The 19105-nt window shown below is 26.6% G+C and overlaps 1 protein-coding gene across 1 annotated transcript in view; it reads left to right on the top strand.

Moving 5' to 3' along the window:
- Window positions 1-18169, top strand: part of LOC111627826 (palmitoyltransferase ZDHHC3-like) — a 53451-nt gene extending 35282 nt beyond the window's left edge. Inside the window, exons 5-6 of the mRNA XM_023371476.1 lie at window positions 4883-5013; window positions 14689-18169. Of these exons, the coding sequence (XP_023227244.1) occupies window positions 4883-5013; window positions 14689-14850 (293 nt within the window). The 3' untranslated portion in view covers window positions 14851-18169. The remainder of the gene's footprint in view (window positions 1-4882; window positions 5014-14688) is intronic.
- The last annotated feature ends 936 nt before the right edge of the window (window positions 18170-19105 follow it).

The raw sequence follows: 19105 nt of genomic DNA, 5'->3' as shown, positions 1-19105 counted from the left end.
CTCCTAAATAATTCAGAATAAGTATTTATATAATGAAACTTTTTAAATAAAAACTGAATTGGAAAATTTAATAGGATACTTTCAATACTAAAAGATTGTTTCATAGTTAAATCTATGCTAGTAATGGCATGATATTAGGGTATTAAAATCACCTATTTTTAAAAATAACATACTTGAAAGTTATTACTAAAACTAAATAAATTTTTGACATATTTTAATCAAATAGTAAATTTCCAGAAATTTAGAAACAAAGTATATGCTTATCATTGTAAGATTCAGTTATTTAAACTTTCAAATAAGATATCCTTAAAAGACCCCTCTGATTATTTTTTAAATTAATATAGTCTGGAAGTGAAGATTGGATATAGGTCAAGATTAATATTGATATAATTGGCAACTTGTCTGCATGAATAGCAGAAGATGCAGTTTTAAATACTGCTCTGGATTGATATTTTCTTCCAAAACATTCTAAATTATTTATTTAATTGTATTTAATACAAGATTGTGACTTAATCATCTACCCTTTATTCCAAATTACATAGCATTTGTATATTTACTTAGCTAAACTGTAGCTTGATAATAAATCCAGTTTGATTATTTTATTAGTAATAAGATTCAATCTTGTTTTGTTATATAAGGAAACATTACACTTCTGATGGATTGGCTTATATTCCATTTGAGTCAATTAAGTTATCTCAAAGTTGGCTTTTCAAACCATTTTCTGTTTCATATGCCAAGTACTAATTTGCATAGGTATTTTTGGTGAAAATAAGCATCAGTAGTGTTTGGAATAAATTGATTATTGCATACAATAATATATCTTAAGAATGCTGTCAAGAAGTACACAATGATACAATGTCAGTTAATACATAACTCATTTGATATAGAAAGAATAAGATAGAAAAGTATGGATCATGTTTAAGCAGAAGCAAAAATCTGTAGCAAATGCTTTTAATAGTAAAATCATAAAAATTAATGATTTAAGATGAAAGAGTTGATTCTTAAAAGAGCATACAAGTGTTAATCAAAAAAGATGAATGTGAAAAGATAGTTGAATGCACTAAGAACAATAACTGTTATACTTTAAACAAATACTCCACAGAAGCAATCATAAGTAGATTTAATGGAATTTTTTAAAATAGTGACAAATTCAAACATAAGAATACTAAGATAGTAAAATCTTTGCATGCAAAAAAAATATATAAGGACCTATGAAATGATAATTCCAAATTTTCTGAATGTCTCATGGAGCCACTAGTACATTTCATATATTTTTGAATAAATTTGAAATTATAAATCCCAAGTTTCATTACAAAATATTAGAAAATATCAGGGTTATTAAAATTTTCTTATTTAATATTTGATGAAATTTCCAATTTGATCAATAATTTGAAATTATAAATCAATATCAATTGTTGAAATTTTATTGACAGATAATTCTATATTATTTTTTTGTTATGCTAAGTGTAGTGGTGCCTCATACTTCAAACATTTCTAACTTTGAATGCTTCAAAATTCAAACTGTGCACACAGTGAAAAAAATGTACTCTAAGTCATCTAATCATAAATTAAAAGTGCTAAGGTGCTAACTGTCACCCTGAGAGTGAATCATCACTATCTTTGTAGTGGCAAAGTGCAATTTTGTGATGCAATATTTGCAAAATGGCTTAAATACGTCAAAAATGATCTATATAGTTGTAATCAGTGCAAAAAACTGCAAGAAGTAATTTCCTTAGGTTTTTGACTGAGGTACAGTGCATAGCCTAAAGTATAACTTAGTATATATGTGTGATTTAATTATAACAGTTGTGAAATTTAACACATTATTGCTGGCATGAAATTGTATTCTTTATTTAAAAGCTTATTTTAAACATTATACTATACATTTTCTTTGAATAAAATCAAGTCTTAAGATAAAAAGCATATTGGGCAATATGCTTTGAGTTTTGGAAAGGATATAACACAATACAAACAATAAAAAGAAAATCAAATTGTAATGTGTATGGGAAAGATGCACCCATACTTTGAACAAGGATTTTGCTCTGCTTAAAAAAAGTGCTACCCGTGCCCTGTCCTTGCATGACTACAGCACTACTATAAGTGTAAGCATGATCTGTTGTACCTAAAATTGTCTCTTGCTCTTTTGTTATGCTTGTATGTTTCAATGAATTTTTTTTCTTTATTTTTGGTGTTTGGCTGTATATATATAGTGTGTTGTTTATCAATGTTAAACAATTTTCTTCTTCAAATTTTTGTCAACAGCTTTTAGGCTGTGTATGTTTTGTATCCTTTAATTCCTGAACATAACTTTTTAAACTACATTTGGCATGTTCAAAGTATGGATGCATCTTTTCCATACACATTACAATTTGTTTTTCTTTTTATTGTTTGTATGGTGTTATATCCTTTCCAAAACTCGTAAAGCATATTGCCCAATATGCGTTTTATCTTAAGCCTTAATTTTATTCAAAGAAAATGTGTAGTATAATGTTTAAAATAAGCTTTTAAATAAAGAATACAAGTTCATACCAGCAATAATGTGTTAAATTTTACAACTTATAATTAAATCACATCTATATTAAGTAATGACAATTGTTAAAAATATGCAAAAACTTTCTGTTCAATCTATTATAATCTTAACCTATTAACCATGATATCTGAGAAGTGTGTGGAAGCAACAGTATAAGAGAAAGGTTGTAATATGAACAATTGAGAAGAAAGAGGAATTAATTGAAAGCATGAAAGCAATATACAGGTGGCAGATCTGGCAGCCGACCAGTAAATGCAAATCTTTGTTTTTTACACAGTATTTATGTATTTTAATTATTGTTTTTATGTTTTACTTTATTATTGGGGCATTTAATTGTGTTATTTTTTATCTTAAATTATGTGTATTTGCTGTTTTAAGTTTATCAAAGTAGGTATAGTTTAAGGTCTGGGAATGAAAAAAAATCACTTTTTGTTATTTGTAATGGAAAAACTTAATTCAGACTTTGAACAATAGAGTTTGAATGGCATCTTGGAATGAATTTAATTTGAAGTACAAGGCACCATTGTATATGTATAATAAATTAATAAAAGTATTACAAATATCACTCAACATCATCAAAAATCCAGCTTGTAGATCAAAAAAAGTGAAATGAAAACCAATGTTTTCAATTGCCTTAAGCAATCATTTTCAGACTAAAAAAATTAATTTGGAAATGGCACAAGAAATGGAATGTTATAATTTAACTATAAAAATAACAATGATGGACAATTGGTTATCATGTGGCTTTACTGGGATGTAAAAATAATAATAAATTTTAAATAATGTCCTCCAATCAGGTGATAACATGTTGTTGTCTTTGTAGTTAATTGCTGTGTTGTTTCTGCTGTCCTTGTAAATTCCTAACATTTTAAGGTACTTAGGTTATCGAGGTTAATTTGTGCACAATGTAATTACTATAGTTATTATATATTATGTTAGTACCTTGAAATGTTTGGAATTTAGAAGGCCAGAAGAAACATACACAGCAATTAACTACAAGGAGAATCAATAATACATTATCACCAGCTTGGAGGGTATTACTTGAAATTTATTATTATTTTTGCATCCATTGAAACCACATGACTGTCTACTGCCTATCAGATGGTGCTCTTTTTATATATTAAATTATAATACAGTGGTACCTCAGGATACGAAATTCATTCGTTCTGAAACAGATCGTATCATGAAAATGTCGTAAGGTGAATCATTTTTTCCCATACGATTACATGTAAAACCAAATAATTCGTTCCAACAAATTGATAAAAAAAAAAATGTAGTTTTATTTGCACTTTACTTTTGAGGATAGACGACGGTGGAGGTGTAAACTGGTGGCAGAAGAGGGGGAGAAGGGAAAGGATACTAAAACTTAACTTACATAACATAATGTAACAATAACTTAAAAATAACTTAGAAAAGATTAAAAAAAATTAGTGTTGTTTTATATTTTTTTGTTTTAATTTTTATTCACTGCTTTTTGCTTTTTTTCCTTCACTTCCACCAGCACTTTCACTGGATAGAGGTTGCTTGGTAAAATATCTATCCAAAGAGGTTTGGCTTTGCCTACTTTTTAAAATGTTTCTAAAATTACTTAGGCAAATGTCACTACTCTGAGCAGCAATACAGCTAGTGTGAACCTTTTCGGGATGTTTTTTTTCAATAAAATCAGTCACTTTCTGATAATACCTCAAGATTTCCTTTATCAAGCAAGATCCTTCCACGACGAAGCAAACACGTGGACTGAGACCAATGAACAGAAGTGAATAAAAAATGGCACTGCGAACTAATGTAATGTCATATGGTGAGTTTTTGTTCGTATCGTGGAGCAAAAATATGTTTGAATTTCATGTCGTATCCTGAAAATTTCGTATGCTGGGGCGTTTGTATCCTGAGATACCACTGTAATTAATTTCTTGATCTGTTTCCAAATCTGGTCTTTTAACTTGAAGATGGTTTCTTAAGACAATTTGAAAATTTTCATTTTGCTCTCATGTTTTTTGAGCTAGATTTTTGGTTTTATGAGTGATATTTATATTTTTTATTCATTATGCAGTGTGTTTATTAAACATTACAAATTTTTGTTTTAAAAGAATGAATATTTTCATTGATTGATTTTTTGTTTTTAAAGAATTTCAAACATTGGAATAGTTTATTAAAAATATTTAATGTGTTCCAGAAAGTTTATTGAAGATATGATCTCAAATAATTTTGTAATTCAACTTCTATAAAAATAATTATTCACAATTAATTTTTTTTTCAATACTAAAATTTTTTATTGAATTTATATTGTCTTCAAAGTTATTACATATTTTAAAATATTACCTTTACAGATTTGTTTTTATTTTGTATTTTTAGAACATTCAAATCATTCTCCTCCAGCCACCATTATATTGTTATTGCTGCTCATATTTGAATCACTACTATTTGCCATCTTTACTATGGTGATGTTTGGCACTCAAATTCAAGCCATTTGGAATGATGAGACAGTAAGTAATGTTTTGTTTTTGTTGGTAATCCACAAAATTTTACCATGACTTGTAAACTTGTATTGGTGTTGGTTTTTGTATGAAAGTTGCTCAAGAGATGGTTTCCTTATTGTGACAAAACAGTTGCCTGAAGAGGGATGTGGTCTCTCCTCTGAAGTATATTTCAATAAAATCAATAAAAATAAAAACCATTCAACTATCCAGCAAAATTCTTTAATCACTTAAAAACGTTTTCAAACACATTAAGCGTTCATCATCATCGAGTATATTCATTAAGCGAATATACTCGATACCGCTAAGAGACAGCAGGTTCAACTCTAACTTAGTATATATAGGTGCAACTTTGAGGAATTTGAAAAAAAGAATCAATGAGCATAAGCTTTCAGTGAACAAAACAATTGACAGCATGGTCCTTGCCACTTATGCTAAACCACGAGGCATTACTGTTTTCTGGGACCATGACTCTATAATAAAAGCCACTACATCTAGACAAGTGGTAAAATATCTTGAAAAGCTGGAAATCCACAGGGCACAAAAGAGCATGCAGTGTATCAACTATAGGGATGCTGATGGGCTTTTGTCCGCTTGGAAATCTTTTTGCGACGAATTGGCATAGATCTATATAAAAGGCTCAATCAGGCTTATGATGATCGATGATAGATATTTTATTTATTTATTTATTTGTTATTATTATTGTTTATTAAGCACACGAAAATTTGTATATAGCACTTTCGTTTGTAACACGTTTATTTTTTTACATAACTGTTATTTGGAATTTCCATTGCGTAATTTTTCGAATTTCACATTTCAAATTATAGAATTAACTGATGATGAACGCTTAATGCGTTTGAAAACGTTTTTAAGTTATCAAAGAATTTTGCTGGATAGTTGAATGGTTTTTATTTTTATTTTTTTTGCACTTCAATAAGTAAGTAATCTTTATTGGCGTAGAAGGCTTTCGCCTGTTACAAGGGCATTTTATTTTGATGAAACGCATATTAATATCTCATATAATAATTTTTTTAACAATATTAGTATTTACCATTTATTAATCAATATATTTATATTAATATTTTGTCATAATTATTATTTAATTAGTTGTTTGACGTAGTTATATATCTTATAAATCGTGTTAACATCAGCTCTATCTAATGTCTTGTACATTTCCTGCTCATTAGTACATTTAGTCAGTGGCCCAATCTGGAGCCTTTGTAGTTTATCCTTTTTGTTACAATTTTCACATAAAATATGAATTTTAGATAAATTTTTTGTACAATTCGGACATTTAGATTGGGTATAATCTATATATTTGTCATTTATAATTATTCCATTTTTATTTAACCTAATCTGCATAAAAAACTTTTTAATATTGAAAGCTATATTTGTCAATATATAGTTGTTATTTACTGGATAATTTAGAATTGTTGTATACCAGCTTGTATTTTCTCGTTTTTGTATATCTTCAATGTCTTGGATAATAGAGTATTCCATAACTCTGTGTATTATTTCTTTACTATACTGCTCCATATCATACGTATGATCCATAAACAGTTTAATAGAAAATCCATATTTATTTACTATCTTCGATAACTGAATTATCCAACTTCGTCTTAAGTCCGTTTCCCTTGATTTGTGATATAGTAAGAACAGCAATTTTGTTGTTATATCTTCAGCCTTAATAATTTTGAGTAAAAACTTTAAATATCTTTTTATTAGTATAGTATTTATTCTGAATCTATTTGTTTCTAATCTTAAGGCACTACCCGGGATATTATATTCTAGCTGGAATATCTTACGTATGAATATATTCTGTATTTTCTCAGTCATTAAATTTTTCCATGCTCCAAATTGGGGCAGCATATCCCATTGAGTTCATCACAATCGAATGAAAAAGCTGAAAATGTGTACGTATGTTCTTTATTTTTGCCTTGCAGAATAGACCAATTAAATTATTTATTGCAATTTTTGATTTACTTATGTGAATTTTTATAGTGTTTTTCGAACGAGAGATTTGGTGGTTTTTATTTTTATTGATTTTATTCTCCAGTAAGCAAATATACTATTTCAATAAAAGATATTTTTAGAGGTTGAAAGTGGTTTTGTTTTTTTAAAGATGGATATAACAAAAGAGATATGACAAAATTGTTAATAGTCTCTAGTTGGTTTTATTTGCCAAAAAGAATAGTATACATCTGTTTCCATAATAATTATTCTAATACTAACATAATTAAACAATTAAATTACATGATTTTTCCAAAAAAAGTTGTGTTTTTGTTGAATCAGAAAAACAAATTATTTTTCTTCCTAATATCAAATATAAAATGGATCCTGTTTTTTAATGTATTATAGATTTAACATAAAGAATACAGTAGACCCCCTATAACACTGTAGATAATTCCATGTTATATGAATTCTATGATGTAAGAGTCACTTAGATTTTATAATACGTCAGCTGTTCACAGCCTGTATATATATAGAATGTATATAATAGAACCTGTCCAATGCATAAACAGAAAGGAAAAATCAGTATCTTTATTCAATTTAACACAAATTTAATAAGTTTACAAGCCTAGTATATATAAATCATTGAAAAGTCAAAATATACACATATCCACTACAGAATAGCAAAATATGACTACTGTATTACAGTAATTTTATTGGGATTTGAAATGAAAACTTTTGCATATTTTTATTAACAATTGTTTTTACTTATAATTACATCACATATTTATGTTAAGTTGTGAAATTTAACACATTATTTCTGATGTGAGATTGTATTCTTTGTTTTGAAGCTTATTTTAAAGTTTTTTATATCACATTTAATTTGAATAAAATCAGGTCAAAATGTCTGCAGATAAAATCACATTTGGCATATTATGCGTGCTTTTTAAGTTTCATAAAGGATACCATGCTATACAAACAGTAAAAAATACTCATACTGTGTATGACAAAGATGCTTCTAAACACTGAATGTGTCAAATGTGGTTTTTAAAGTTTTGTTTGGGAAATTTTGAACTAAAGGATACAAAACATACAGGCCCAAAAGATGTTAAAGAGAAATTGCAGGAAGAAGTTGTTAAACATTGACAAATAACTCATAAATTTGCAGTAAATTTTAGTGTGTCACAGACATGTATTGTTGAAACATTACATTCACTTGGAAAGGTTATAGAACATGCTGCTGATTGTGTTCTGCATGCAGTTTGTTTATTTTTTTTTAACTTATGAAAAAAATGAACTGAATTGAGTATAATTTTGTCAGATGAAGGTAGGTAGGTGTAAGGTTTTATTTTATTTTTTAAATTGGTTACTCATTTTTATCTTCGAGAACTTTTTACAGATGAATGAAAAAATTAAAGTTAAAATAAAAATATTTATTATTAACCGAAAATTTGTTCTAGTGGTGGTGATTGTTCAATTGAGTACGAAGGTACCATTGTATTTGATTAATGAGATTTTGATAAGAGACACTGAGCAGTAACATTGAGAAACTTATTAATCACATTTATTAAGACATAACTATAGTAGGTAACCTGTATATAGCGGAAATCTGTACTACAGGTGTTCGATCTCTTGGAGTTCCATTATAGACAGGTTTGACTTTTTAATTTTGTCATTTGTAAGAAAAGTTTTCTATGATAAAAATGTGTAACTAATTTAAAAATAAAATGAAATCTTAGAGCTGTCTACCTTTGTCAGACAAAATTGATTATACTTGATTTGTTTGTTTTTTTTTCACTTAATGCATGAGGAACACAATCATGTCTGTGACATACTAAGATTCATTGCAAGTTCATGAATTGTTATTCATCAATTTTTAGCAATTTCTTTCTGAAATTTCTCTTTGTTAAAAGCTTTTTGGGCACCCCATATGTTTAGTATCTTCACTTCAAAATATCCTGAATGTAACTCTCAAAACCACATTTGACATGTCTGACATTTAGGAGCATCTTCCCCATACATTACAAGCATTTCTTACTGTTTTTATAGTGTAATATCCTTTACAAAAGTTAAAAAGCATACATAATATGTCTGATATACATTTTATCTGACATTTTAATTTGATTTTATGCAAATAAAATGTGAAGTAAAGTTTTAAAGTTTCTAAACAAATAATGCAATATTACAATAGCAGTAATGTTTTAAATTTCACAACTATGTAATTAAACTACACATCTATATTGGAAATCACCCTCAGCATAAAAATAGCAAATTTGCCAACACCTTGCTGAGAAAAACATATCTAAAGGCTGTTAAAGCCATGTTAATTAAAACTTCTGCTGTCTTGAGTATAATGTTAGCATAATTTGAGTATAACTTCTATATAAAGGGATTGCTGCAATTAATTTCAGGTGTTATCCAGAACTGCATTAAGAAAGATACCTGTTAATTTAATTACTTTAATGTTCTTAAATTGTACTTTATTCTAAAAATTGTCAACTTGGACTTATCGGATTTTTAGGATTATTACACTGGTGTACCGGCTATTTACAAAAGGAGGAGTTATTAATCAGAAAAACAAAAAATCTTTATTTTATCACCTTTAGTATTTCCTGTACACATAATATGTGTGTTTTGGGCAAATAAGCCCCTCTTCAGCAGTTTTACTACAACAATTTTCTAAAAAGATATATAACAAAAACTTTTTAATAAATTACAATAATTTAAAAAACCAGACAATAAAATATTGAAACTTAGATTTTTCGTATCCAATTACTTCAAAATATGCATAAATCACATTTAGAAGAATTATTATTTTAACATTGCATCAATACATGTTTCTATATTAAAATAGGGAAGGTTTAAAATTATTAATTAAAAATACAAAAATTATCACAAATTGATTAAAACTTACTTAACAAACTTTGTTCACATGAACTAATAAATTACACATCACTTATTTCTTCCATCTTTTTATACCCCTTGGCTTTTTGCTTTTGTCATTAATTATGCTCTCATGATTGGTGGATTTCACGTCCTAGATTATTGTTAATTCTAGTCTTTTTATATAAATATGTTCAAATTGACATTTCAAATTATTACTTTCTTTTTTCTTTATTTTTATTGTATTTAAATTTATTTCACATCCATTACTATTGCAATGTTCTACCATTGCAGAATTTGCATAATTTCCCTTTATCGCTCATATTTGTTCTTTTATACGTATTTTTAATTTTCGTTTAGTTTCACCTATGTATGTTTTTCCTGAGTTACAATTGCAATCAAAAGAATAAACCACCTTTTTTTCTTCCATTATATCAGTTTTTTTGTTTGATCTATGATATAAATATTTAAATAAATCATTTTTTTTCCAGAATTAAATTAATTTTTCCACTTAACTGTTTTTACTCTTTCAAATAGTTTTGATATATAAATTAAATTTATACATTTTTAATCTTTATCAAATGTTTTATTTCTACCGTATATTCATTATTATTTATCCAATATAGCCATTTTCCAATCAGTTTTTTTCAGTAGTTGTTAAATATAAACATCTTTATAATTTGTTCTATTTCTATTTTTTGATTTTCTATTGGATTGTTTGGAAAGTAATTTCATTTTTTTCCATGGAAAGAAAACAATATTTTTATAATAAATAAATATATTATTGAATTATTTATTGACTATTTTGGTCAAATACCTGTTGTCATTGTTTCTGATAGTAGCATGATTTCACTTTCATAAAAGTTTTGATCATTGCTTACAAAAAACTGATCCAAGTGATTTTTGACATTGTCATTTCAAGTAAATGTCTTACAGTTAAGAAAAATTTGTATAGACCGGAAAAAGTAGTAATCTGAGTGTGCTTGATCTGGTGAATATGGTTGGTTGTGATAGCACATCCCATCTAAGTTGTAACAGTTTCTGACGAGTTACCAAACTTGTGTGAAATTTGACATTATTGTGGTAAAACACTACACCAGTTTTGTTGATCAGTTCTGTTTGTCTTTTCTGTTTGATGATATTACTCAATTTGTTTACTTGATGGCAGTGCACTTTTGAATCAAGTGTTAAATTGTCTGATAAAAGCTCCAAAAAAAATCCTTAAAATCCCACCAAAGAGAGCAACTCTCTTTAAGAACGTATGGAACCCATATATCAAGCTTTGAAATGAAACCAATTTGTTTCAAGTAATCATAAACAGTTCAATTTGACAAATTTAATCTCTTAGTGATTTCTATTCGTGTTGCTATTCGGCAGTTTGCTTCAATTAGTACCTTTATTTTGTTTTCATTGCTTCAACTGGCCATTCAGAACGTGTTGCATCTTCAATATTGAAATTACCAGAACAAAATTTTGTAAACCAGTTTTGGCACTGTCGTTCTGTCAATACATCTTCTCCATACGTGTCACAACTTTTTTTCTTGCTTAAACAGCGTTCTTACCTGTTCGGTAATAAAAGAACAAAATATGCCGAAAATGATGCTTTTGAACTTCTATATTTAATGGGACACAAAAAATAAACAATTGCACAAAATCAAACAAAATTTTTTACAAAAAAGCCTTAAAATGTTAGCTGTCAAAATATATAATAATAATACAGTTTAGAATGAAGATGGCAGATAAAATACAACTAATTTGTCTAGTGGTAAAAAAAATGAAATTACTTTCTGAACAACCCAATAATTTACTTGTTCTATTTTTAATTTTACCAATATACATTTTAAAAATATTAAATCTCTTAGTTGTTGGTACAGTACATTTGATTTATAATTAAAAACTTTTGGTTTAACAAATTTTACAATTAAAAGGATTAACAAATTTTTTGTATTCTAATTTATTTTCCTTTCTTTCGATAGTTATATTCAAATAATTAATACTATTATTCCTTTCTTTCTCAATATCAAATTGTATATATTTTTTTCTATTAAGTTGGCTTGTTGCAAAATCAATTCTTCATTTATTTTTCTACTATCGAATATAATGATACAACTTTAATATAATTTTAAACGTCAATTATTTGAAAATATAAAAAGACAAAGCAATAGAATTAACAATAATCTAGGACGTGAAATCCACCAATCATGAGAGCATAATTAATGACAAAAGCAAAAAGCCAAGGGGTATAAAAAGACGGAAGAAATAAGTGATGTGTAATTTATTAGTTCATGTGAACAAAGTTTGTTAAGTAAGTTTTAATCAATTTGTGATAATTTTTGTATTTTTAATTAATAATTTTAAACCTTCCCTATTTTAATATAGAAACATGTATTGATGCAATGTTAAAATAATAATTCTTCTAAATGTGATTTATGCATATTTTGAAGTAATTGGATACGAAAAATCTAAGTTTCAATATTTTATTGTCTGGTTTTTTAAATTATTGTAATTTATTAAAAAGTTTTTGTTATATATCTTTTTAGAAAATTGTTGTAGTAAAACTGCTGAAGAGGGGCTTATTTGCCCAAAACACACATATTATGTGTACAGGAAATACTAAAGGTGATAAAATAAAGATTTTTTGTTTTTCTGATTAATAACTCCTCCTTTTGTAAATAGCCGGTACACCAGTGTAATAATCCTAAAAATCCGATAAGTCCAAGTTGACAATTTTTAGAATAAAGTACAATTTAAGAACATTAAAGTAATTAAATTAACAGGTATCTTTCTTAATGCAGTTCTGGATAACACCTGAAATTAATTGCAGCAATCCCTTTATATAGAAGTTATACTCAAATTATGCTAACATTATACTCAAGACAGCAGAAGTTTTAATTAACATGGCTTTAACAGCCTTTAGATATGTTTTTCTCAGCAAGGTGTTGGCGAATTTGCTATTTTTATGCTGAGGGTGATTTCCAATATAGATGTGTAGTTTAATTACATAGTTGTGAAATTTAAAACATTACTGCTATTGTAATATTGCATTATTTGTTTAGAAACTTTAAAACTTTACTTCACATTTTATTTGCATAAAATCAAATTAAAATGTCAGATAAAATGTATATCAGACATATTATGTATGCTTTTTAACTTTTGTAAAGGATATTACACTATAAAAACAGTAAGAAATGCTTGTAATGTATGGGGAAGATGCTCCTAAATGTCAGACATGTCAAATGTGGTTTTGAGAGTTACATTCAGGATATTTTGAAGTGAAGATACTAAACATATGGGGTGCCCAAAAAGCTTTTAACAAAGAGAAATTTCAGAAAGAAATTGCTAAAAATTGATGAATAACAATTCATGAACTTGCAATGAATCTTAGTATGTCACAGACATGATTGTGTTCCTCATGCATTAAGTGAAAAAAAAACAAACAAATCAAGTATAATCAATTTTGTCTGACAAAGGTAGACAGCTCTAAGATTTCATTTTATTTTTAAATTAGTTACACATTTTTATCATAGAAAACTTTTCTTACAAATGACAAAATTAAAAAGTCAAACCTGTCTATAATGGAACTCCAAGAGATCGAACACCTGTAGTACAGATTTCCGCTATATACAGGTTACCTACTATAGTTATGTCTTAATAAATGTGATTAATCAGTTTCNAAGAGGGGCTTATTTGCCCAAAACACACATATTATGTGTACAGGAAATACTAAAGGTGATAAAATAAAGATTTTTTGTTTTTCTGATTAATAACTCCTCCTTTTGTAAATAGCCGGTACACCAGTGTAATAATCCTAAAAATCCGATAAGTCCAAGTTGAAAATTTTTAGAATAAGCGATACCTGTATTCTGCTGCAGAAAGAGTTTCTTGTGAAAAGTTAATGTTTGTTGGGTGAAAACCCTGCAGAAATGTTAAGTGGAATAATGCTTTCAAGAATTGTAATAACCCATCTCAGGCCACCATGATTGCTTCAATAAAAAAATTTGAAAGAACTAGTAGCAGTGTGGCTGATAATGTGGCAGAGATGGCCATGAAACAGAAAATTTCATGGATGCCTGAAAACATTGAAGTTACCCATGATATCCTACAGCAAGAGTCTGGAATTTCCATGGGAGAACTTGCTCAGGAACTAGGGTTAGTTTAGCTTCGGCATAGCACATTTTGAAATGTGATTTGGAGAGTTCATTAAAGTTCATTCAAGTTCATTAGCCTTTGCGCATATCAGCTGAGTATTACAGCATTGTTTTTGGATGACATTTGATGGAGACCCTTTCATTTGTGATATTTTCTGGGGTATGTATAGTTCTTGCTGCAGCTGGAGGCTTCTTGTTTTAGTGCAGAATTGGATTATTTTGATGGATGTTGAACTAGTGATGAAATGATTATTGAGTATCCATTATTTTTATAATATGCCTTAATGATAAATGCACATTGCACACCTGTCCAACTGGTTTATGATTACTAAATGCTATACTCTTGACAACATAGTGAGCAAGCTAGCACTATCCCATGAGTGCCTAGGAAAATTGACTTTGAATATCTGCTGTTTCTTTTCCTCATCCTGTACAGACTATTCTATATCAGTTCCACTTGGACAATTGGTGATAATGAAATGCTGATTAGATAAAAGAACTTCTTACAGACACATACAAATATGATGAGACTTTCCTGTTATAAAAATGTCTCTGCAATTGTTGTATGTATTTTTCAAGAGTATTTATCATTTATACATTATATTTTATAAACTGTATTAAATTGATAATTAAATGTGTCATTGTACAGTACATTTTTTTTTATCTGCATACATGTATTTATATCAAAATATTTCTCTTCTAGGGCATTGAACAGTTGAAGAAAGAAGCTGTTAAATGGCAGAAGCATTCACCTTGGAGAAGCCTAAGAGCTGTATTTGGTCGATTTTCTCTTACGTGGTTTTCACCATTCACTACTCCTCAGACTTACAGAAGGAAGTTTGAGGGATTTCTCTATGCTGTTTAGAACATAGAAACAAGTATATTATGTTTAAGTTTCATCCTAAGGATAAATCAGGGCTATTTTTCTAGTGGAATGTGTGGGTTTTGTTTACTGAAAAAGTTAATTTTTATAATTTCACATTTCTTTTGATATAGAATAGCTCAATTAAATAATTTATTTCTTAAATAGCATTCAATGCAAAATACAGTTATAAAATGCTTACAAAAATATGAAAAAAATATATTTGTAAAAACTGTTTTTCATTATCTGCTTTGTAATTTTTAGAGTATTACATTTAATGTGTACAAAAATTAATGTTAAATAATAGTTTTAATCAATGAAAATTGTTAATTTACTGTGTCCTTGTATATAGAAATGCTGTTATGTTATGTAACAAACCACAAACTTAAAATAGACAAGCCTATTTGACATTCCATTAAAAATTCATATTTTTACTTGATAATTCATTATAATAATGTATTGAATTTGCATTTTTTTGTTATTTTTTTATAATAATTACTAAAATAAATAGTTATTTTTCAGAAGAGAACATAGTAAATACTAAAAATGACAAGCTGATATGATAATGAGTAAGTTTTAACAAATTTGTAATAAGAAATTTTTGAATTTTAACTACATTAAGAAAAATTTATAAGTAGATAATTACTTATTATCTATTTATCAATTTCAAAATATTTATGAAGTGCTTCTTCCTGGAAACTTTTATTAATTGAAATTTTGAAATGATTTGTGCCTTAAAGAGTTACTGCTGAATTATTTTGTTTTTGTTTTTATATTTGCAGCAGAATTACAGTATTCAAACAATATAAAATGTATTTTTGTTATATACTAGGAATAGAAATATCCTAACTGTTTTAAATTATAGTTTGTGATATATGTGAAGATATTAAAAAGTTTATCTATTTGAAATTATGCTTGATAAATGAGTAATATAATATATATATATATATATATATACACATATACATACAAAATATAAATAATAAATGTGAACTCCTGATTGAAAGAAATGTATATAATATCATTACATATATTTTTCCGTGAAATATTAGAAATTATTGTTGTTGATAGGTTAGAATGCTGTAATGACTTTCAGGAAAATCAACAGATGATTGAAGAAATGAAAAGTATCAAATATACTTAACTCTCTGTTGCAAAATTTTTTAAACATATCAGGAAAAATAATATATATAAATTTAATTATAACAAGTAAGGAACAAAACGATATACCATATTTGTTTGCATGTAAGGTAATGTTTACAATATATTCAGCTATATATTTGGAATTATATTTTAGTGAATTTATATATAATGCCATCTGATGTGATAATCATACCATCATATAAAAATGTACAGAAACATTAGAAGATTAAATAGGTTATTTTTACAACTATATGAGAACAAAAAATTATAGAATATAAATAAAAAAACAAGCCATTGAATACTCAAATAATATATAAAATAGTGTAATGTATATAAAAAAAGAAAGTTTCCTAAAGTTATATATGACATACTCATTGTACTGTACACTATTACTGAATGTTTTAAATGTGACAGATAAGATGTTTTTATTGCTAACTTTTTTGCTAATTGATAAAAATGCAAATTTTTATCATAGGAAAAGATTAATCCAAGGGCAAAGCTTTTTACATCATGTTGTTGTTCTATTACTTCAAATTCAAAATGATAGGGAGTAATCTTGAATGTAACTGTTATAATATGCAAAATGAGAAGCCCTTACAAAAAGATATAAGTCCAGTAAATCATTCTTATTTAGTCTTCAATTAAAATTACCCACAATCATATGAATTGTGAAAATTTCGAGATGGGAATCGTCAATTAACAGCTTTGTGTATATTGTATGTGCATAACAATTTCAATTAAAGTAATTAAAGTTAGTAATAAACACATTAATAGTATAGAGATAAATTTTAATAAATGTAATTATTTGTTATATTTGTCTGTTGAAAACATCTAAAAAATTGCTGTTATATTCAAGGAAAACATCACAAGATAATGATCTCAATGAAATGCAAAACAGATATATACACTGGTGTGCAAAACTTAAGCAACGATTGTTTTTTTTCCATAACTCTGCAAGAAATCACTTGGGAGACAAGAAATTTAGAATACAGAGGCAGTATTTTGTACTTAATTGATGAAGAAAGCATATTAGTGCAAAAATGAATAGAATGTATACAGTATGGAATCAAAGTCGTCTTGTTTTTGTAGTCTTGCACTGCATGTGCTGACTGCATACATTTTGCATGTCCTCATATCATCTGTGTTATCTTCTTTCTACATATGAATCACCTTTCTACCAAAATGGGTGTTCATTGTACTGATTGCAACAAGTCCTTCTCTACAATTTCATGGCTGTCTGCTTAAAAATTAGATGGTTGCTTAAGTTTTGCACACCAGTGTACTTGGACAATTGGTATTTAGATTAATCAGAATAAGATATGAATAATAATAATTAAAATTTTATACTATATTGAAATATAAAATACATTATTAATATGTAGTAGGGTCCCAATTATCTAAGGTAATGTAAACTTGAGTATTTCAGATAGTCAGAAAACTTGGACAACAGAATTTGGTAAATTATTAAATAAATCTTATTTCTATGTAATAATGTATATAATGTACTGTTTTTTTAGGTTATATCTGTTTATTGAATATAATGATTTTTAATAATATAATAAGAACTTTTACTGTAATTTTATTCAGAACTGTATTTATTGAAGCAAATGTAAACAAATACAATTAAAATTTCTTTAAATTTTTTTAAAATTCATATTGTCTTGAAGATGTCAAAATCCCTAATAAATTTTTTTAAACATCTAGAACCTATCAAATACCATGCTTCATTGGCCAAGATTTATGAAATGAATGGAATTGTCTTTTCTGAGAAAATATTCTATTGTAATTTACATTGGATAGTGTAGAACTGTGGTTAAACAGACTTTAATTAATTGGGCTCTGCTGAAATTTGTTTTTACAAACATACATAATAAATTTTAAAAATTTTGCTATAAATAGTTAGACAAAATTATAGGGGAGGTTTTTTAAGCTTGTTGTGATCTTATATGACATATATGAATTGCTAGTCAAATGTGAGAATTAAATGTGTAAAAATTTAAAAAATTTAATATATAGTGTTGAAAATACTTTTTTTTAAATTACTAAAATTATATAGATGCAACTGGCACAATACAATCTGTTATAATTTATGATATAATGCAAAGAAAAGTTATATGAAAAATTTTAAAAGTCTTTACAAAAACTTAAGAAAAAGATAGAGAGAATAATTTAGTTTTTTTGTTAGATTTTTTTCTTCTCTAGTATGATTTTACATATGTATAAAAGTTATTTGAAATATGAATATTTGAATTATAGTTTGTACTCAGAAATTTTTATATTTAAATATAATTTTTTATATTTAATTATATAATTAAATATAATTTAAATATTATAACTTATATTAAGTTTAACTTCATATAAGTATATACATACATATATAAGAAGTGTTTTTATATGTATAATTAAATCTACTTCCATTAATATTCTTATGAATAAAAATGTATAATTCAAAACATAATTTTATCTTCTGATGTACATCAATATAATGATGTTCAAAGCCAATTAAGATCATTTAATAACTTTTAGAATTGTATGTTTTGCTTTAATCAGTTTTAAAAATATCAAAATTCTGTGTTTTTAATTCAATTTCCATATTCTTCAAACTAACTGTAATTTAATAGGGGATTATAGTAAGTGTTTGAAACTAATTTTTAAAATTTCAATTTATTAATAGAAGTGAAATAAACAAAAAGTAAATTAATATCTTTATTATTCTTGAATTAATCTTCCCTGCAATAATTTCACTCAATTTGCTAATATATTACTATTTTTATTTTATTTGGTTTTATTATGAAAATGTTTAAACTATTAGAAGAAATTTTTTCACTGTTGTAAAAGGTATAGATTTGAGAAGTCAAAATAATGTGTGGATTATTGTCTGCAAACCATATTTTTAAACATAAATATTTGTGATTTAATTACATATTAAGTAGTTTAGCAAAGAATAACATATAAAACATTAATGTACCTTATTCTTTAGTGGTAACAATTCAGTACATAGAATAAGTCATTAAAAAATTCTTTTTAATTACCATTATTATTAAATTCCCTATTTATTTTACTTTAATTAAATAACTTATCCTTAGTTTGGATTATATTTCTGATCAAATAAAAG

The sequence above is a fragment of the Centruroides sculpturatus genome, unplaced genomic scaffold (genome assembly GCF_000671375.1).
Source record: "Centruroides sculpturatus isolate CEXI.00-Female unplaced genomic scaffold, Cexi_2.0 scaffold377, whole genome shotgun sequence".
In the NCBI taxonomy this organism is placed as follows: Eukaryota; Metazoa; Arthropoda; class Arachnida; order Scorpiones; family Buthidae; genus Centruroides; species Centruroides sculpturatus.
Note: the sequence above shows the minus strand (reverse complement) of the source record. Positions and strands in the feature narration are given on the sequence as shown.